The sequence below is a fragment of the Amblyomma maculatum genome, chromosome 2 (assembly GCF_055883805.1).
Source record: "Amblyomma maculatum isolate TAMU_Amacu chromosome 2, ASM5588380v1, whole genome shotgun sequence".
In the NCBI taxonomy this organism is placed as follows: Eukaryota; Metazoa; Arthropoda; class Arachnida; order Ixodida; family Ixodidae; genus Amblyomma; species Amblyomma maculatum.
In genome coordinates this window covers 55,457,351-55,480,223 of record NC_139345.1, presented here as the reverse complement: position 1 = coordinate 55,480,223, position 22,873 = coordinate 55,457,351, and the positions used below count along the sequence as shown (strand labels likewise).

General features: G+C 44.5%; 2 protein-coding genes across 2 annotated transcripts in view; one reads left to right on the top strand and one right to left on the bottom strand.

The window, feature by feature from the left end:
• Positions 1 to 246: 246 nt before the first annotated feature.
• Positions 247 to 14,125, bottom strand: LOC146198695 (uncharacterized). Its single transcript, XM_084591954.1, has 6 exons — positions 13,931 to 14,125; positions 10,279 to 10,506; positions 9,011 to 9,196; positions 7,413 to 7,549; positions 3,903 to 4,058; positions 247 to 358 (listed from the first exon to the last, which is right to left on the bottom strand). Exons 1-6 carry the CDS (start codon positions 14,123 to 14,125, stop codon positions 247 to 249), a joined length of 1,014 nt encoding a protein of 337 aa, XP_084448080.1.
• Positions 14,126 to 20,703: 6,578 nt separating this feature from the next.
• Positions 20,704 to 22,873, top strand: part of MnM (myomesin and myosin binding protein) — a 48,705-nt gene continuing 46,535 nt past the window's right edge. Inside the window, exon 1 of the mRNA XM_084594178.1 lies at positions 20,704 to 20,936. Coding sequence (XP_084450304.1) covers positions 20,780 to 20,936 — 157 coding nt within the window. The 5' untranslated portion in view covers positions 20,704 to 20,779. The remainder of the gene's footprint in view (positions 20,937 to 22,873) is intronic.

Genomic DNA, 22,873 nt, shown 5'->3' with positions numbered 1-22,873 from the left:
TTTAGAAGGCTTTTGTTACAGTTTGACTACATTTTGTGATATCAGCTACGAAAATATATGTTCAAACATGACAACTCGATGCGCGACATGCGAGGAGAATAACGTGAAATTCGCTACGAGTTGCGAATCATTGAGCGTATGTTCCGCTTCCGCTGCGATGTAGTCGATGCGACACTCGGAGCACATGACAGTGCGTTACAGTGCTGCTCGTTTAATATGTTCAAAGCTCTAGGGCACAAAATTTTCTTAGGCGACGGATGCTGGCAAGCACGTTCTCCGGCAGGCCTCCTCGGTATAGAACCGATTCAGGCCTGTCAGGCACTTCGGTTCCGATGGGTCCGTCTGGACACAGGTGATCCTGCAGTAGTAAAAAAAAAAAAAAAAAAGTCATGAACTGTGAGCAATGTGAGTACTCTCGAAGAAGCTCACGTCAGTTTTCTCGAATAAAAAAATGCCATAGGTGAGGCAGAATTATTGCAGTACACCTTAACACGAGCACGACGCACATCGATTCGAACATCAGCTTCGGAGTCTGCGCATACTCGAAAATTTCGAATAGCAAATTTGACAATTCGAACGAATCAAATATTGAGTTTTGGAAATAATTTGCACCGAATCGAATATGTTCTATGTTTCTGAAATCTTTCTCGGATAACAGGCACAAGGTTCGGACAAGGCCTGCCGTAGTTGTTTTTCTTTTTTTTTTATAATTGCTCTAAAAAAAGCACCTATATCAACGCTGTGCATCATCCTGTAGTCGGGCGCCGCGGCGCAACATGTAGGTTCCCTATCCTGCTGCTATCATGCGCGTGATAGAGTCCAGCGTCGATACGATGCCCATTCCTGTGGTAGCATTCATAGTGTTCGGGCATGCGTTCTAATTGCCCTATCACACTACCAAACCTAATGATCTATATTAGAACGAGATGAAGATGGCTACGCAGTATGAAAGAGCACTGAACAAGGGTTGAGGGGGAGCCAAGTTCTCGAGCCGAGCCAACGTTTCGACAGGAAACTTATCTTTGTCTGGGCAGCTCAATCACCACCTAATGTCATTCGAGCCTAAGGGCATTAGCAACAAATGCCTTTATTCATCTGCTACAAGAGCACCTTTAATGTCATTAGGTTCGAATAACATTTCTCGAGCTGAACATTTCTCTCGACACCAGGACACCGCATAAGTATGCAACGCGAGAAGCAATGTGCGCACTACTAAAGTTAAAAGGTTTATCCTTTTTTAGTTTTTCTAAAAAAAACATCATTTCTTCTAGTGTGAAAACTCGCATCGCAGGCTGTCGTGAAACGTCATTGCTCTCGGTCACAGCAGCAGTGCTGTCATGCCTGCGAGTGCCGATAATTCTGGATTATGTTTCTCGCTAGCCACTATTTCAACTGCGCTTATTTCGGAAGTATTTAAATCTCTGAGTGCTTAACTCTCTGGATGTCAACTGCATGGTCTGCGTGTCTCCGTGCATCTCATACCGTCTATCCGCGCTCCGCCGTGTCACCATATTTTTTGTTTAGATTTATCGGATTTGTGGATGACTTTACTTGTCTTGGATTTTAATTGCTAAAGTGGTGCAGCATGCCCGGAAATATTTGAAGCCTATAGTATTGTTACAGATGAGGAAGAAGAAGCGGGCAGTGGCGCGGGCAGGAGCGCTCGCGCTGGCCTGTTCATTTATCCATCTGCTTGCCGTTTCGCAACATTTTGGTAGAGGAGCGGGAAAGTTCATCCCTCCTCATTTTGACCCGAAGTTTCGGGGCACCGCGTCTGCTTCCACCGTCGGCAGCGGACTCATGGAACGCTTGGCTCTTCCCCAGACTGCCAGACCTCACGCGACCTCGCCGTTCCAACGCACTGTCACCCGCCCCGACCACGAGAAACGACGAAGAAGAGAGAAAAATGACCCCACTGACCCGAGACCCAACCCACACGACCACAAGACACGACGAGGACGCGATTAACCAGATGACCCCACTGACCTGAGATGCCGAGCAAAAACCCCAAGGCCCCAAGACACCGCCACGCAGAAGGACGTTGCCCCTGACCTCAGCCGTCCGATCTTGGTGGCCTGTGCCCCGAAAGGATTCTGGACCAAGCAATTCATATGGGGATCATTGTGGCGGCAAGCCGTTGTCTTCTTCCCTTCTTCCTCTTCTATATTCGCCCATCCAGGGACACCCATCGTCATTACATATATCTCATCGACGTCGACAATCATCCTCGTCCATGGTCGGTACGATCGCTCGGTGGCCCCAGGTAATTTTACGGATGAGGAAGAAGAAGCGGGCAATGGCGTTGGCAAGAGAGTTCGCGCTAGGCCCGTTGCAATTCATTAAAATGATCTCGCCGTCATCGGTCATCCTCTGTTCATCTGCTTGCTGCCTCGTAACGATATCGTACAGAGAAGTCGTAATCAACTTTAAGATTCTACGCAATGATTCCAAAAACCTTTGATGCGCACTGATGTCCGTTAACTGTAGTAATTGTCTTAACTGATCGTAATTACCATCATCTGTGAATTACATTGTATGTTACTGTGTGGCACTGAATGAAAGCAAATGACATTCGACGCATCGAATATTCGATTCGACCCTCCTGTGTGAAATCAGTAGAAGTCTGGATGATTTGGCAATACAAGTTTAGCGACATCGTCTGGTTGGTCGATATTGGAAGCCATCGCTCAAACGTGCTATCGCCTGTCTCATGTCTTGACGTGTGGCTCTGACTTGTGCTCTTTAGTCGTAATTAAGAAAATGCCAATTTTCTATGCCTATGGCTTGGCTTTCACGGAGCTAATATGCTGAACTATAGTGGCGTCATTTAGTGGAAAATAGTAGTATGTCTTTGAAAAGCTGTAGCCTTAACTGCACAAGTAAGGACCCCGCCCCAGCACCGCCTATGGCGTTTCAATTTACACACTATTTCTAGTTTTGTGCGATAATTCGCAAATGCAGTCCAAGTATTTGATTAGTAATTCTTCAGATGATATTACTATTTCACTGCAGTATTCCTTCGGTAGGGAAGCTACACTATTCTATTCAATATCTGAGGTTCACTGTTTGTACCAGATTCATTTCGGGGAAAATAATCACACAACTGTATTTAGTAGTCTGCTAGGCCATGCGCAGCCACAGAAAGTTAAGTTCCCTTATCTGTTTTCAACTCATTTAGACTGAAAAACTAGTTCACTCAATGTGCAGGCTGTTTTCAGTGGCGAGACATTAGTCGTTAGTCAACAGAGTGCTTGACGTACTGCCACACACCACACTATCATACTGGGAGAGGCACTTTGACAAGTGTGAATGTTCGAAATAAAACGTGGATATTTGACATGGCCCACTTGCCGCACAAAGAAAATGTGTCATGCCTCACTTTTAAGTTTGCAGTGCGCAAGAAATAGACATTGATAGTTAATTCACTACTTGCTTGTAACTAATTGTGAAATAAGACGCTGTTTTTTTCTATTTTTTTTCTATTCGGTTCCGAGCTCCTGAGCGATATTCGTGACATGCTTTAGCAACGAGGATTCTTGGGTTTATTCTATTCTCGATAAGCATTTAGACGCCCTTTGCTGCGAGGAGGCTGTTATTGCTATTGGAAACCAGCTTGTACGGACCAAGAAAAAGCCGGAAGCCAATAGTGGAACTAAAAATTCCACCGGACGAGAAAATAGCTCATTCAAGTTCTAGGAAGGGGTGTTATAAAGCGCTACGTCACAACACACTCAATGACACCTTGTCTGAGACAACTGGCGTGCTTTCGCCGGTCCCTAGTAAAGGCTGAGGCTATTACGTGGCCGGTAAGCATTGTGCGTGGAGAACAGTAGATGTTTCTCATGCATTTCTTGCATGTGTTTGGCGACTGTTGCCTGCGAGCACTGAAAGGGTAACTGCACCTTTTCCGGACGGGCCGTGCCAGCACCGGATAGACCATGTGGAGTGACATGCAAGTGTGTTCCACGGGGGTCTCGCTGCAGGCCGGATGTCGAGCCGCAGGAGATCCGGCCACGCACAAGTTGTGGCAATCCTCTTGGCGCTCAAAGAGCGCCAGCCTACGACAGGACCGGAAAGTTATCACTTAAAAAGAAATATTCCAAGTGCACTGTTGAATCTATACACTGCATAAATGCGAAAACCGAACGTCGCTGCTGCACAGGGTGCATAATGTTTGTTATCTTTATCATTATCAGCTAAATACAGCGTCATTATCATCGCTACTGTCATTATTGTCATCACTCATTTTAGCGTCATTGTCATCGCTACTATGATCCTCATGGTAGAGAAGAAGAAATATGACATGCTTTTCACGATCCCGTGCGTGGCGTAGTTTGTTAAAGCGCCTGGCTGGGAATCCGAGGGATGGAGGTTCGATTACTGGTGGAGACCGGATTTTCATTTTTCTGATGACGTCATCATGACGTCATTTGATTCACAGCTATAGTGTGACCAGACGGACGTCGACAGTATGAGCCATTAAATGCGGTCGCCTTAATATAAAGACAACACAGGTGCTCTACGCTCCAAGGCTAAAGTGGGCTTCGAAACAGTGGCTCGTGGAGATCTGTTGAGTCCTTTATGAATATTGAGCAGTTGCATTCCCGATAATCTCAAATGCAATGCAGCGTTTTCGTGTTGTGTATTAGTTTAAATGTGAAGGCCCTGGCTTGCCGATGCATGGGTCCAGTGTTGCTAGGAATGGTAGCTATTTTTCGGGTATCCTTTTAGGGCCACCCTTATTTTTAATAATATAGAGTCAGCCTCGGACCAAAATGCTGGTGTCTTATAACGGCGATAAGTGTGCAGCATGCTAGAGTACGCACATGCGCACGAAGAGAGAGCGTTGTCTGCTACGATGTTCCGATCACGAGTACACACGTCCTACAATAGCTACAACTCGAAGGGTAGTACATCACATGAGCATGAATAACATGTGACACTTAGACGTGATTTCCTTATGTTTTTTTTTTTCTATTACAAGAGGCCGCGCTGGCGAGCAGATTTAGGATAGGAAAAAAAATAAAAGAAAGGAAATGCAGCAGCACGTGGAAAGGTTTGCCTGCAATGCGAACCTTCTCATATGAGCAGCCCTCTCAGAGGCGGAAACTCACTAAGAAAAGGCACCAAGAAAAGCACATGTGCTCTACTGTCCGCCGGTTTGTTTCGTTTTATTTCCTTTTTTTTTTGTGTGTGTGTGTTCTTGTTTTTTGTTTTTTTTTTGCGAACAGGTATTGCGGCACGGCATGTGTCTTCGTGATCGGAATAGCGTAGCAGACGGCGCTCTACATTCCTGCGCGTGCGCGAACTCTCGCCGTGTTGCACGCTTATGGCCGTTATAAGGAGCTGACCAGCAGTTTGGTTGACGCTGGCGCTATATTGTGAAAAATCAGGGCGGTTGTACGCACTTTCCGAACAGTGTATGGACTACTCAGATTAATTTGTCATTGCACGCAATGTGCGCAGCTTTAATAACTACGAGCAGCCCCGATGTTAACCCATGTTATATAAGCGGACCGAATCACGGTTACGCCGCTAACCGCGGTCATCACGAGCAAAGCATCGCGATCTTGCTGGGTGCCGTTAATCGACGAAAGGTGTCTATGGGCAGGACGTGTGCGTCGATGCCCGAGTGATAAAAGCGCACGAACTGGCCCGCTTTACTGTACACATGTACGCAGCAACACCGCACTGCACTTCTGTTCATCTCTGCATCATGTCAGAGTGGTGTGCTATTGAACGAAACATCGAAAAATGTCCGGCTTCAGATACATGGTACAACTAAGCGAGAAGCTGAAAAGCTTAAAGCAGCGGATTCCTGGAGCTTAAGGAAGCGTAGCCGCGCACATGTGCGCCTAACAGCGGCGGTCTGGCCGCCCGCTACTTCCTAGTCATCGGTATGCTTACAGGCCTAGATAGTTTCGTAACAAAGGCACATCATATGGCGTTTTCAAATTACTCAGTGCTATAATAAATGGCCTATTCATAAAACTGTCTTACTGTCAATCCTATTCTCTCACAATAATAATAATAATAATAATAATAATAATAATAATAATAATAATAATAATAATAATAATAATAATAATAATAATAATAATAATAATAATAATAATAATAATAATAATAATAATAATAATAATAATAATAATAAAACAAATTTCGGTGACAGCCAGCAGCGGTTTAGTCACGCCGGAACTGGCAGCAGCCTGGGAGCAGCGACATGCTTTTATCGCTGACATGGCTCCTACCAGCATTTAAGTACGGGTGAGTGACCTTCAAGACGTATTCAGTTTTACGAGAACAACACATTCACGCGAACAACATATTTTAGCGCGATTATCTGAAGCTGACGAGAGGGATCCGCCATTTTGCTGTCGCAGAGCGCCTATACATAGCAGGCACAGTCGGCGTTGCAGTGTTTACAGCGGTACACGAGGAAGTGCTGCCACAAGACGGTAGTTGCGCTCCAACTTATTCGCGTAGATAATCGCGATGCCGCTTCCGGCGAGCGCCTAACAAAGCGAGCGTAAATAGTCCGGCAGGACCTTCGACCAATAGCTGGTGGCCACCTGCCGTATGCAGCCGAGCGGGCATTCGCAGTTTACCGTTGGAAATTGGCTCCATATCTCGGCCTTTATATAGCCTTATGACTGAAGCCTTGAGCCATTGTGGACAATGATATTGTTTAATACCTTCAAAACAGTGACTACGTGTCAGCAACTGACATTTTCGATTAGTGCTGTCAAAACAAACCGCTAATGCTGCAACAGTGTGGAAGAGTGTAATGTCAAGACAAACGTGCACTACGCGTTCAAGTAGATAGGTACTGCTAACAGGAATATTGTTAAGGGCTGCGTCATGACGACGGTGGGAGCTGGTGGTGCCGCTGAAGATGATGTCGCGTCGGATCTCATAGTGACGGTACCAATCCGGCGGCCACTGCGGAGATCCAGGTTTGGCTACGTACGCACTTCCAGCAATCCTCCACCAAATGTGAAGGGAAAAGTACACAGCGGTGGACGCTAGTTAACTATCAGACGCACACAGCACCAGAATGAACCTAGCTTAGCCTGAGCGTCGTCTTCTTCACAACACCCCACCAGCACGTCGTCGTCATCTCGATACTGCGCACCATAACACTATTTTAGAATTTGCTCGACGCGATAGTTACTAAAAGGTTGCTGCAGTCTGCCTTACTTAAATGTGAATTTTTCGCACAATGAAAACGTCTATCACAGAAAATCCATATCTTCACTAACAACTTACATGTTCTTAATTCGTCTGCTAAAACTCTCAACTCTTTAGATTAGACGTTCGCTTGCACTAATATTTAAACTAGAGGCTTTTCTTTGGTGCTCGCCGTTAGGGTGCAAATAATATATTTGTTATGTAGGAGCAACAGCGCATACCTGGGCGACACACAATTGGAATTTGGGAACTTCCATGAGTGGCAAGTTCCTCCCTTCAGGTACCACCACTGACGCACAATGTCCCGGGCGGTGCACCTCTGGAACACCGGCTGAGCGAAGCACCTGTCCTCGGGTACCTTAACACGAAGACAAAGCAAAGAAAAGTCCCCTTTGTCACTGTTTCCCTGCTTTACAGCAGCACAAAGCGACTAACGAGCGCAGGCATCTGCATGGTATAGGCCTATCTTGGGAAAGATTTGAAATAACAGTGTGACACGATTACAAGGGCTTAATTTAAGCCCTACGTTATTTTGGGCGGTGAATTTTCATTCGATTTGCTGACGCGGGCCAATTCCGAGACCCATACAATATGAAACTTGCATGCTTGGAATAGTACTGTAGGAATGACGACTAGCGCAAAAAGTTGAAAACAACGTATAGACGAACTGCAATAAAGCGGACAGCAGGAATAGTCACCATCTATTGTGTCTTCCGCTATTTCCTTGACCTGCGCGCGCTTATCCTCCTTGTCCTGGCAGGAAGTCAGACGAATGTTCCGGCAGCTGCATACGAAAAGGCTTCCCGCGTGCACACGGAAACCAAACTGCCGATGAATGCATTCAAGCTACAAAATCTTCAAACTACGATGAATCTCTCACTCGCTTTTGTTTTTATGTTTTTTCTCCGTCTCCAGTTATTTATGTTTAATTGGTACCTTCCACGCCTCATTTCCTTTGCTCCACGGCTCCAGTCGGCTGTTGCCAAATTTTCTTCGTGTTTATTTTTTTCAGGCTGTAGGAGCTATTTAAGAAAGGTATTCGCACCTGCTACGTCTTGGCGCCGAGCACACATAGTGCAACGGAGCGTGGACAGAAATGCCGCGACCGCCGAGCAAATTGCGGTCGCATTCTCTTCGCTCCTCGCTCGCCGCTCACCTGAATTCCACTGAGGTAAACATCATCTCGTTTCTATACACCCTTCACCATCCTTACTCTGTCGGATCGATCGCCTTCTAGCGTTACCTTTCTCGCGACTTTTTTTTTTTTTTCTCGGCGAAGCCCATCCCCTTTCCTCTCTATCGAGGCTGCAATGTCTGTCAAACCACGGCCTACGGGCACCCATTCCACTCCAATGAAATTTCTTGCGGTTTGAGCCTATTTTGAGGCCTTGAATTCATGGCACGCGTTAGATACCCTCGTAATTGCGCAATTTTTAATACATAAGCGGCAAGACAAAGTACAAAAAAAAGTAATATTTCCTCTGCACACAGACATAAAATCGAAATTCCACATAAATGAGATGCACGCATATATTTTCATTACAAGTTAACTTTGTCAGTACAACTTGCTACTGTTCACAAGAGAATAGCTCGAAATATGGCACACTGTTCCCCAGGCTGCCTGCTGCTGTATAGCAGTGCCATTGGAACTTAATATGTTGAGCATGCCACTGTGAGGCTTACGTGCACTTGTACGTGTTAAATTTTTGGCTGGGCAACGTGTTCAGGGTAAGCTTTTGGGGGACGCGATTTCTGACTGCGCGGTTTCGAAAGGGCACCAGTAAATAATTACTGCGCAACAGCTTCACAGCGTCGCTACCTGGTCCATGCAAGCGAGTCTGCAGTCCCGGAAGGATTTGAACCGGTTCAACCCGGCCAGGCACGGTGGTGGCAGCTCCCATGTTTTGGAGCGGCACTGTTGGTGCTCAGAGTCGAAGAAGAATTCGTGGCGGCTGTCTGGGGTGCAGGCCGCAAACTGCGCTTTCGCACTGCAAGGACCGCTTGGCTGCACAAGAGAGAAGGCGAAGAGCAATTAAAAAGGCTTGTAACCGGTGTATCAAAACTAATTTTGCTTGTTATAGGACATGGTATTCTGTATTACAATTTCTTTTAAGCCCGTTATCCGTCACTCTTCTGGATGAGACAGGATTTTTCTTATGCGCATTTAAGTCCCCGCCTATAAAATCTGCGAACTTAGTAAAAAAAAGTATGGCTTTCCTTCTTACTACTTCCAGCAACAATCGTGATCAAGCGAACCATGCGGTATACAACTACCTATAAACTACTGCCCATATTTAGCGGGCCACTAAAACTCACACAGAGAGTAACCACGGTTGTTTTCTTTTACATTTATGAAACAAAGCACGCCTTTGCAGCAATGTTTCGTAAATAGTTGTTGAACATCTTTGAAAGCTTAAAGGTAACTTAAATATGTCTGCCTTCATGATCAGGTTAGACCGGGGTGTTCTAATCACAAATGGGTTAAAAAAAAAAAGAGCTTTTATAATCCAGAAATGAAAAATAAAGTGACTTGTAGGCATTGTAGAGACCTATTTCACTGTCATTAACATGGGCGGCGATTGCAGAGTATTTGTTTTTAGTGCCGTCACACTTTGTAATGTGAGACAAAAAAAAAAAACGCTCCATGCTTGAATTATTGTTTTCTAAAACAGTGATTAAGGTACCTATTGCTGTCAAAAATACAGAGAAAGAAAAAGAGAGAAAGTAAAGAGAGTTAAATAATTAGTCAGTTCTATTAACGGAAATTGGATGAAGTTTCCCTTAGTTTCTCAGTAATGAAAACCGTTGCTGGTTATGTTTGACGCGGTAAACAAGACCCTGGTGTCTCTTCGTGCAAAGCTTAATGTGCTCATTATTGCTAAGATGTCTTCGGGACAGACATTTCTTTTACTAAAACTTAATCATCTTATGTACATTATGACATAAGATTACGGCAGTTATTCCGACAGCTTCTAACCCCAGTTATACGCCGTTTACCTGAGAGCTAAGTAACCACTAAAACGCGTGACACTATGTGTCCGAGACCGATGCAAGGAAGAATGTCAAATGCAGTGAATGTTTGCCCACCTCCGCCACGGGTAAAACCTGCGGAGCATCCATTTGGCCCGTCGAGTTTTCGGGCGTGTCCGAATCACTGTAGTCCGCCGCCGTGACTTGGGTGGTGGGGGCACGTGTGGCCGCCTTCGTCCGGCTGCGCCCGCTGGACGGCAATATGCGTGCGAAGGGCTTCGCCTTCGAGCTGACGTGGCTGGCCGCTTCGTCCTCCTCGTCAACCAGCGTGGCCACGGTAGGCTCCTGCGACCGTGCCCGCCCTTAAATGCTTCAGCTCTGAAGCTCTGCAGTCACCTTTACAGACAGGCTTGTGCTATTAATTTCTTTTTTGCAACCATTCGAAGGGCTATACCGAAGTACCAAGATAAATTCAACACTGAGATTATGTCATTCATACATGTCTATGTAGTCACCATCAGGTAAGCAAACTACAGGCTTACTGACGTTACTGAGGCCGCGATCAGCAGAGCAAGTGAAAATTAGTTCTTTCTTTTAGACATAGTACCCTTTTCGACTAAAACACATTTCCCAGTAATTACCAATAATTAGTCACCTAGTTCAGCACTTGCCGTTTCAAGTAATCTAAGTTTCTATTTGACAAGCTTAGCGACCTATAGAAAGCTAGAATGAAACAGATATACACAATCAATTCAGTCTCTGGGGTTCGCCTTCATGTCAGATGCCATGAGAAATAATTTCTCTCATTGTCACGGTCATAGACTAATCTCAAGCGAGCATAGAAGAATTTCATGACGTGAAAAAATGTGCTACGGTATTTCGGGTTTACCATTCCGTAGCTGCACAAGTCGCTAAGAGAAACGCCTAGAATGTATGCAAAGGCATCATCCTAGCAAGTTGAGCATCCATCTCACATGCGGAGCTGCAGGCTTCGAACGCCAGGGCCATCGGGTACCTATTGCATGCTCAAACTACACAACGTTCGCCGTCATCAGACTCACTATACCCTAAGCAGTGCAGATGCCTCGTCCATACATCTTCAAATAATCATATCTTGAAACAGCTCTGACAAACATAACCCCCGTAAACTTCCTAATCTTATCTGCTCGCCTTTGTGCTGCTGCTTCTAATGATTTCCTTCCCTTGAAATCAACTTCATCACCCTTAACGACCACTGATTGTCTTGCGTTTTTCGTCATATGCCCTGCCCAATCGCGGTTTCTTGTTCACTTCGACTGGGATGTCATAACTCCTGTTTGTTGACCGACCCACGCTGCGAAATACAGTCAATTGCGAGAAAGATTGCGAGAAAGTACTCGACTTAGTCGGAACCTCAGCAGTCAAGCTAGCAGGCATTACAGAGTCAGTGTGTAGAATAATTACTGTGTATACGGGTATGAAGGCATCGGAGAATGTCAATAAACAACCCAGACACTATAGTCCCTCTTTAGAAAAGTGGCAAACTCCCCAACCATCAATCATAGTCATGGAGACAAGGTCTCTCCAGTACTACAGTAGACCTTCGTTGATATGTTCCCGAATCATGCGCGTTCCCGCTTCATACGCTCACAATCGCGGGCAATAAAAAATGTCCCGTGGTATTACACTGCTTTTCTCCCGGTTAATACGTTCCCATATTATAAGTTTTTTTTTTTTTTTTGGTTACTAAGTTCGAAATTTCGACAAATTGTGGTCGTATAATACGTTTTTCAATCAATTGGACATGTTATTACCAGCTCTCACGACACGAAAAACTGAACAGCGGCACCTTACGATCAAGGTTGCTTTTCTGCAGAACACAAGTGGACATAGGCGAAGCATCAAAAAGGAAGAAAGAAAGAAAGACAACGAGTCAATATAAGAGGCGCTCGTCTCCGCGGAAACGTGGCTTCATGAAGATAAACGCAGTGGCTTTTTTTTTTTTTTTTTTTTTCGGTGCCGTAGGGGCTCAAGGGTGAACCATTCGGTAGCAACAACGATTCGCTTGGATACGAGCGGGCCGGCTCTGGGAGACGCAGCATGAGCAAAAACGGTGCGACTGTAAGCAATCGCGATTGATTCTCGATATATCATTATACTGTAAAGAGTCGAAGCATCGGGAAGCAACCAAGGAAGCGATTCCGGTTCGTCAATGCCTTCTACGAATCAAATTTTCTTCTATACTCTTACGCGCATAGGACAACGCAAATACGGACTTAATTCCGCGAGAGCTGCTCACTGCTATTGCTGTTCATACGTGATGTCTACAAATGCTAATCTCCATTTTTATGCAGTAAGTCTTGATTCTAAATATCTTCATACCTCATTCAGGCAGTTTGGGTTATGCGTTTTCTCAGATGACAGGTTTCTTTTCCATATTCAAAAAATAAAAACGTATCAACTTAGTTTTACTGCATTAACCACTATTTACGGGATGTGTTGGGACACCTCTATTGGAAAGGATATGGGATACGAATTATGAGAGATTAAATCCTTAATATGTAATTCGCAGGTGATTTTGCTTCGGGGGAGAAATCGCAAAGCCTCATTGCGGATCTGAGGGAGTAAGCCAGAACTTTGTTTCTAAAGATCATTAAGCAGAAAACTAAAGTGCAAACTGTCGCATTAGAAAACCAAGGTTACGATAAGCAGCGAAGATGAGGTGACAAGATACTATACAGACTCAAAGCAGGTAGTGACCACAGATGCGTACCACGAAAGGGCAATACCTAGGACAACAGGAACCCGCTAGAGTGCTTTTTTGGTAGGTGATCTCGTAGCAATATAATGCCAGCTTATGAGCGTATATTAAGAGAAAAGTGTGTAACATATACATATTACCGGTAGTCACCGATTGGGCAGAAACGTGAAGGGTAACAAGAAGGGTTGAACTCGAATTGATGGCAACGCTGTGAGGTAAGCAAAAAAAAAATGACAGTTGCAACTTTAAAAAGGAAAATAGAGATCAAAATAGGTCAATGAAACAAAAAACGCCTATTAACGACATCCTTTCCGGAATCCAGAAGGATAGACGGGCATGGACAGGGTATGTAACGAAAAAGCAAGATAACGAATCGCTGTAAAGGGTAACGGAATAGATTCCAATAGAAGGCAACGGTGAGCTGATGAAATTAGAAGTTTACGAAGATAGCTGGCGGGGACTGGCATCAGGGTTAAATGGAGCGATGTGGAGGACGTCTTTGTGCAGCAATGGTTAAGCTTACGATAATGATTAATAATAGGATATTCACATTGTACAGGACACGCCCGGATTTGCCTGTCGCTTTCATAGTAATGCGGTAGTCGCAGCGGTTCAACAGCCGAAATGCAATATACGCTAACTCGCAGTGGCGGGTACTTTGAAAAAGTACAGCTTTGAGCTAAAAACCATGGGTAGGCAATGGTGCGCCGTTTGATAGAAAAACCGTTAAGGTATACCATCTGTCATTATCTTCCTAACAATTACTGCGCACACGAAAACCGAGCTGGATTTAGGGCTAACTTATAGTGGTTTTCAGCACAAAGTACCCCCGAACCACAGAGAAGGAAGCAGAAATATGCGCGGTGCTCGTGTTTTGAGTATGCAAGAGTAGCTCATCTCACTTCAGACCAACCTACCACTTTCAAATCCAGATACGTCGCTCCCGTTCCCTCCCATATGAATGTGAGCGTTCCGGAGTAGCTACGCCTTCCATGCACCTCTGTAAGTAGCAGTTCTTTGATCACGCACCTGCTCAGACCCAGACGGCATCGTCACTAAGTACAACGCCACGGACAGTGCGCTGAGGACCAAGAGTAGGCAGCCGATCCTGAAGGGGCTGAGGAGGCCGCCGCGATCAGCGCCGGCACTCGCAAGTTCCTCTTTGGCCTCAATGCAGGTGCCCTTCTTGATAGAGCTGGAACTGAGCTTCTGAGACGAAGACATACTGCCCACTCTGGTCCTCGAAAGCTACTCGATGAGAAGTACACCGTAGAAAACACGTAGGCTTTGTTGCGAGTGCTCGAAGGCCTTGCCTGCCAGGGGTGGGTTGGGTGGATCACGAGCCGATGAGCACGCGAGAGTTTCTTCTTCTTTCAGGGTAAAGATACTTATCGTCCTCGTCGTCTTAAAATTGAGTCAGCGTGAAGACGAAGAGCACGTATAAGCTTATTTAACAGTCGCTCAGCACATGACTGCATGTGAAAAAAAAAAAAAAAAAAAAACATAGGCACTCGGTTAGCTTTGTGAAGATGGCCCAAAATAAAAAGACGAACTTCTTATATAGAAACAAGCCCTATTCAATGCCTACAGAATGATCGGCAATAATTCGCAACTGGCTGCACTTGGGAGCAAGCATGGTGCTGTGGGTCTGCTATACGACAGAATAAAAGGTTTTCATACCTTTTCCTACTGCTATAAGATCGTCTTCTAGATTGTTAAAAACTTATTACGAAAAAAAAACAAAAAAAAAGAACCCCTAGCAATGAACTTGAAACCAGTCAATTGTCTAAGCAAAGCACATATAAAGTACCCGGACTAGAGTTACGCAGTTTAAGGACACAATATAACAATAGTACTGAGACATCCTAGATATTTTAATATATATATATATATATATATATATATATATATATATATATATATATATATATATATATATATATATATATATATACATATATATATATATATTTACATCAACATACGCGGCAGATCTCAGAGGGCATAGATCTACGTGGCAAAATTCTTTGAAAAAAATACAAGAGCATATCAAGCATTCTGTATCCGGTGGTCAATAGTAAAATGGGGCAAATGTGTCACAAACCTCTTTATTCAGTGTTTTTATAAACACCGCCAATAACCCTCCGGTAGAACCTGGTCCAGGATCAGTGCAGCTTAAATTGTGCATTTCAGTCGGTCAGAGACGCCTATTTGTCGTTGGCTGACAACTGCGCTTAAATTCGAGATTGACCTGACAGGCCAAAACATATGATATGGTTTGGAAATCTCTCCAAGGTATTTCTGAACGTAAGAGCACTTCAATTACAGATTGCTCACCCTGCTGCTCCTTTATTCGATATATTTTATTTTTTTGCTCAATCATTCTCTATCTATTTCGTACAGCCTGTGATGTGCAATAGCAATTCTGTTGTCGTTGTTACACTCAAAAGAAAGCTTTGTTCAATGATTCACTCAGGCAGTGGCAACCGCTAGTGCCATCACCGAGCACTGGTCGAGTGAAAGAAGAAGGGCACGAAGTGCGAGAAAGAAGCTGTATAGCGGAAACGCAGCCATGCTCGGGGAGTGGACGTTCTTCCTCGTCTCGGAAGACCTTGAGTACATCCTGCCGTCGCTTAACCGTCGCGGTGCCATCGGTATGACGCTGTTCTGCTTCCTCTTCATCACCGGGGCGCTGTTCGAGGTGCGCCGGGTCTCGGCGGAACTAGAAGCCTCTGGAAGGAGACCGCCAAGAGCAGCGACCGTTGCGACACCGACGGCAGCCAGGAACGCTTCCCGGACAGCCCACTCCTGGGTCCTCGCCGCGGTGCCGAACAACCGGGACGACTCGGCTGAGCGCAGAAGGCTCAGCTACCCCGACTCCCTCGAGCCGGAAGGCGTCGCTGAGCACGCCGAGGAATACGTCGACAGGCCGCCACTTGTGCGACGTCAACGGCGATCATTAACTGTTTTTCAAGCCAGCGGGAGGAAATAGTACTTGCGAATATCGTTCGCATATCGACAAAAGTCCGTATTCTACGATAGCTTACTATTATTCGACGTGAACTGCAAGAGTATACTGCTCATTGTAGCTAAACAATAATAATAATAATAAGCTTTCGTGACCGTTTCAAATGTCTAGATGGTATTCGTTGCATTATAGAAAACGAAAACCTTCTTTGGTTTAGACGGCGACAACCATGCATAGTTACTTCATCGTGCCTTATGAAGATCTCATCTCTGTTTTTGGTGCCATTACACAAGTTTTCAACTCAAACTTGCCGTAATCAGCGCCGCGTGTTCTGGAGACCGGGTAGGGCACTAATGTTAGTTTTGCAATCCGTTCACTTAACATCAATTTCCGTGGTAGTACAATTAAATAGAATTCAGCCATTATTACTGACGCCATCTTTCAAAACGCTCGCGCGTGAGGAAAGCTGCCTTTTAGATCGTAATCCTAAGAATAATACCTAAATAATACCTTAACACGATCTTGTTCCTGCACTGCTGGCAGCGTTAACACAACGTACCTTCAAAGAAAAATTCAGCTCAGATAAATGAGCGCACAAGCGGAAAATGCGGCGCGCATCTAACCTACTACATATTTTTTTTTCTCGCAGTAGTGCTTTTCTAAGCTGTTCTTGTCATTATACTCTATCACGAGCCAAATACTTGTTTAAAAAGTCCATTTTCGTTATTTGTCTACTATCCTCAGCGCGTGGCATAAGATTGGAACGAATTATTTCCTACCTTCTATTCAAACTTTGTTTGCTCTGTGTTTCAGCACTAAACAAGGAAATGGCCTTGACTTTGTCCACCATCTGACGCTCTTGCTTTACCGGCGTACATGCCCCCTCGAGCCTTACATCGGCGTCTTTCCATTCAGCCCAGAAGGCTGCGGGGCACATAGTAAGGGCGGAGCACAATGGCAGTGCCTGCGGAGGGTTCGTCGCGACCCGGAATGGGGTCGAGGACGGACTCTGGCCGGACTCCAAAAATACTGGCAGCTCGGAGCGCTTCCTCGCCGACTTTCGCTTTTCGACGCGACTTGTCGAGTCGGCGGTGCGGCAGCCGTGATCCCAGCCTGGTTCGCCCGCACCTCGCCGCTTCTCGCAAACCCGAGACCCGGCTCGTTTTCAAAAATAGACCTCGCGCTCGCGGAAGAGTGAGCCACGTGACAACTACGTTGCGCACGTTTAGGAACCACGTGACTGGAAACGTCACAGTCCACGCCCCAAACACATGGTGCCCGACTCGGGAGATCGCGTTGCTTTTTTTTATATGTCCGAGACGCCGGCTTAACCGCGGGGTAAGTCACCTTTGCTCTCCACTTATTCCACTTAGGAAGGTGCTGAGGAACGTTTGACGAATAGCTACTGCTGATACTTAGAGAGATGTTTTGAGTTTGTAGCAGTTGTGACAATAACGCGTTGATGTGCAGTGCCATGCAAACGGGCAACAAGTTTTGTGACAAATTAAAATGTGTAGATGGCATCCGCACTGATAGGAGACGAGTGGATATTATAATCAAACTACTGCTCTTAGTTATCATGCGTAAAGAAACATGAAAAAAAAAGGTGAAATCCCGTACATTTTTTTTAAACAAACTTTTCGCTGAATTTTGCTGGAAGGAAGAAAGGCGAGTATGACAGCGTGGGTCCTGAAATCACACTCCCAGAAGACAACACCTGTGTTGAGTAATATTTGATTACACAGGCTATATATTCCTTCTGCGGTGTCACAAAGGAGTTTACAAACTGCCTGCGGCTTCAAAAAAGTTTGCACTGGTGTGCGGTAGGGGGACTGCTGTGGTCAGTAATGCGCCCTTAGCAAACTTTAGTGAGGTTCACCTATGAAGACATGCAACATTTCAATGACTTCAGTCAGCGCCAGACTCGCAAGCATTAAAATATTATATTCTAGAGACCGTTCCTTTTTATAAATAACCGCGCGAGGGCACAGTTTTCCGAGTATTACCCCGGAAGTCGCGCGGTTATATTTGATTCTGGGTTGTCTCCGGCACCGTTTCAAAGCTAAGCAATTTGCCACAGTTTTCTTAGCACGCTCAGCGCTACGCATAAGCTGAAAACTGAGAAGCGTTCTTTTGCAATAATTGTGTACCGGAACAGCTAAACCGCCGGTGTTTTAAGCTTTTTATAGCTAATTGAGCGTAACTATTGGTGCAGTCAGGTTGGTGCGCATAGAAACGCCACATGCACGCAAGGGCCGATCTCAGGGTTGAAAACGTGGTTATAACTGCACCCGCCGTAACAGTATCACTTGCATAATACACGAGTGGCATTGGAGTGACATTATAACGAGCTACGTTATTCAAAGCTCCTATTGAAAGCACGCTGCTTCGTTCGTGTAAAAGTTTTCGCACAGTATAGGCTTTGTGAACGGCTTAACTATTCTCAACGGTTCATATATGTATACGCATTAGGTGCGACATCGCTACTCGAGACGGCGAAAACATGAAACATAAGCACTTTCGGTGAAAAAGAATTTGGCAGCAATGCTGTATTTTGTGTATTATCCGCTCACTGCTACAGATCGAGGTAATAAAACGGGTTATCTACAAACAAGTTCATACCAGCTGTGAAGCCGAGCAAAGATCACATCTCTATAGATGAAGTACATCGCAATGCATGTGGTTGAGACTAAGCAGTTCTCAGCCTTACGCTCACGAAGCCTGTTTACTGTGTCGAACACATGTCTCCGGGCCCTCAAACACGACGTTAAACAATGCTGGCAACTTGAACAGCCGAGTCTGGCTGTGGCTCTAATGTTCTGTCACGTGTTCCGACGTACGGTAACCTGGCGCAAGGACTTCATGAGTCACAACGGGCAGTATTCAGTTCAGTTTATATTGTTTCTTTTTTTTTTTTTTTTACATTTAGCGGTTGTTATTTTGCGACGCAAAGCTACAGAAATAAATCAGTTCCTGATCAGAGCTGGCAGAGTCACCAGGTGCTTTATTTGGCTTGTTTTTGTTTTGTTTTATGGGGTTTTACGTCCCAAAGCAAATCAGGCTATGACAGACGCCATAGCAGAGAGCTCCGTAAATTTCGACCACGTGGAGCTTTTTAAGGTGCAGTGACATCGCGCATCAGACGAGCGCCTTTATTTTCGCCTACATAGAAAAGCGTGCCGCCGTGGCTGGAATTCAATTCCGCATCCTTGGGCACAGTAGCACGTCACCCTAGCCACATTACCACCCCGGCGGAGTGCAGGCGCGTTATTTGAATAAAATAGAGTAGCTCAGAGGTTTGCGATGGCTTTAACTATACACGACAACGAGGGTAGACCTGTTTTCTTTTAGTGCCACATGCAGGCAGTAAATAATGCACAGCCTTCAACCACGCTGCCACTTGATGGATCCAATAGGACGTATTTAAGAGTTCTGTTGAAAGGATTGCGAAGTCGGCGAATGGCATTTATTTTAGTCCAGAGCGCATGGTCGGAAACTAGTATGCGCCACATAAGATATCGATTCACGCGGCGTCAGGCAATGCCGCATTAGCTCATTTATTAAAACTTGTGTTCGATAAGCAGCTGGAGAAGCAATATAAAGCAAGAATGAGGCAGCTGGATATTTTCATTCCATCTTCTGAGTAACAAAAACCTTTCATACCTTTCGTATGAATTAAGTCTTAGAAAGCACTTTTTCAAGTGAACCCTCCTCTTGTATGAAGCTGTTTCATTTCTTCGTTTCAGTGTTTGTTAAACATTTGGTCAGCTGCAACCGATTTTGTTTACAGTCATTATTGCACGAAATTATTTTGATAAGCCATGTTACAGCTAGAACAGTTGCTAAACGTGACACTTCTACAAGCCAAACTAGCCTCTACAATAGCACGGCCTAATAACGTGTATATCCTCTTTTCTGTTCATATCTGGTAATAACAGACAGATTTTGCATTATAACACTTTAGGGCGAGTCAGTGGCTATCAGCATCGCATTACAGCTTGCTCCCTTCACTTTATAAGGCTGTGAGCACAAAGTTATTCAGGTGCATAAGAGAATAAATCTCTATTCGTCTTTTATTTTGCCTATGTAAGATACGCTATTTCTTTTTGTTTACTCTAGTATTTCATGCTTTTTCCTGCTTAATCTATGGATTATGGTAATTTATTTCTCATTATGCCAACTTATTCGGGTGACGAATATTCTGTATCCATGAAGTCGAATAATTTATTGACCCCAAAAGGCAATAAATACTATACTATTTTCAAAGCAGCCTGCTCGCATTAAATTGTGTAAGCCTAGACCATTACAGTGCAACTTTTCGTGAAATGGCAAACTGTAATAGTTTCCACAGATTCAACAACGCTTCCGAAGCATGTACAATAGTTCCGCCTATTTTAGACCCTGCAAAATGGCATGAATACCATTTAACGCCTACTCTCACTATAAAATACTGTGCGGCATGTGTACTAGGTAGCTTATATCCCTAAAACTTCAGCGCTACGCCTCATGCAACGGAAACAGTAGTGAATTGGGTATATTATACATCACAAAAATGGTTAACAGCCAAGCAATGACAACAGTAGGGACGCCTATTGTCAGGTTATGAGGTGTCTGTAGCGCTTTTCTTAGACTTTCGGAGCGATTTCCTTGGGGCGTAATCGGCGACCTTCAGAGGCCTGGTATGCATACTGTTGAACAGAACCTGCTGTCTTGGTGTCACGCATGAAGCACATATTCTCATATTACACTTTTTACACGTGAAGGCGGCTCTGCCACGACCAATCTGAGTATTAATTTTCTATTCTCCTTTACCGATGTGCAGGACCATCGTCGAGACTATACTGCCTTAGTCGGAAGCATGCGAGGGGCCACGACGTTGGAGAGCTGATGAGTGCCCCGGCCGTTGCCGGATGGGCGTCTGGGCTTCGCGGGCACGAGACGACACCATGCAACTGACCAAGAACGGTCCCGTCGACGTGGCCTCCTCCGACGGGAGTATAGACGACGACGACGAAAAATCGGACATGGCGGACCAATCCGAGCCGTCATCATCGGCCGATTTACACGGTGAGTCGAGAAAGCAGACAGAACGATGTGGCTAATTTGGCGCCTCTATTCGCTAACGCTACTGTGACAAAACAGTAGAAGGTTATAATTACATGGAGGAAGAGCGGCACAGGATCACTATTACCGTCCCATTTCAACTCTTGTACTGTCACCTAGAGACAAACAATTCACGACCATCAGCATAACATTTAGATAGCCTAGCGCACTCCCACATCGTCATCACTTTCGGAATATATTGCAGCAAATAATGAATATGTGGCAAATCGATATATAAAAAGCTTAAATTTCTTCAACCGCTATACGAGCGCCCGCAGCACCTTAGTACACACAGTAAATATCGGGGGCTCACAGCGAATTTCACGTGAGCGCTAACTAAATAAAAAAAAAAATGGAATCTTGATAAACAACTACCGTGTTTAAGCCCCAACGACACCCCAAAGTATCAAGAGCACCATTTATAAAGAAACTAGTTTTTTTTTTGTTTTTTGAAAATTGAAATATTTATGGTATGGCCCGTAGTTCGTTCAAAAACGAAATGTGCAGTTACTGCTCCCGGCGCGGTTCAAGTGTCCACAGAACAAGTATGACAGATACTGCGCCTTTCCCTTCCTGTGAACCAATTATTATTATTATTATTATTATTATTATTATATTATTACTGCTCAAAAAGCGGCATTTGAAAAGGAAGCACTTTCTCTACGTTGCCACTATACTTCAACTTTGGAAAATTCTGCATGTCCGTCTATGGGAAGTCTCCATTTGCAGGCGGCAAATTAGAAACAGAAAAATTTTTTCGCCATCATTGATGAGAAGAGGAAGGAGAGGAGAAGTGGAAGAAGGAAAAAAACGAGAGGGTTGGAGGCGATGGATGGCGGATGAGGAAGGGGACAAGGCTACGACGTATGACATTGCGACTCTTGCGTGTCTGGAAAGCAGTGGGGTACGGCCGTGTCGTGCGGTGGTTGATGGACTGCATCACGCCACCCGGCAGCATGGATCGCACTCATCATTGGCAGCGACAGATCAGTTTTATGGGAGCACTAATTCTGACGCAAAATGTGCCGCATCAATCGCTTTGACCGTATATGCCTTTTTTTTTTCTTCTTTTTCAAGACATTCATGCAGACTAGCGAAGGGGTTCGGGAGAGTTATGAACGTTGTGATGACCGGGGGGATGCGAATGAGGGTATGACCCCCAAACAAGAAGTATTTGATCACAGTTTGCTTGTTGTGATGACAAACATAATTGTTGTACCATTTCACGATTTTAGTAAAACTTAGGGGTGTTCCTTTTGTGCATGACCTAAGCTTCAAATAGGAGATGCCTAAAGATAACCTTAACGGCAGCACTGCGCCGAGCTCAGCTTCTCACTTATTATAGGTTTCTGATTATCTTAGTTATTCCGGTAGCAACGACAACATAGCGAAGTTTTTCTAAAACTGTGTATTGACGACGAAACGAACACACCGATAAGGTGTCAGATGAATGGTAAGAGCGTCTACAGTGACGTACTAAATTCAATGGTCTGACCAAGACCAGCAGCTGATGAAAAAATAAACGTCAAAGAGCACACAAAATCTGCAATGCTTGCGTGCCGTCTAACTGCGCTTAGGTGTTAAAAGAGAAGAAAAAAAAATATCTAATAGCCTGAGTAAGAATCATTCATCGAAATTATCAGGCATAGTGCCAGCATCCTCGAGGAAAGATTTTAATATATTCTTGCATTACCATATTTTTACATATCTCCTTGTCAACTCTCTTCGATCGAGGCACTCTGTATGCCTCTTTCACTAGCAAAAACACCATTATTATTATTATTATTATTATTATTATTATTATTATTATTATTATTATTATTATTATTATTATTATTATTATTATTATTATTATTATTATTATTATTATTATTATTATTATTATTATTATTATTATTATT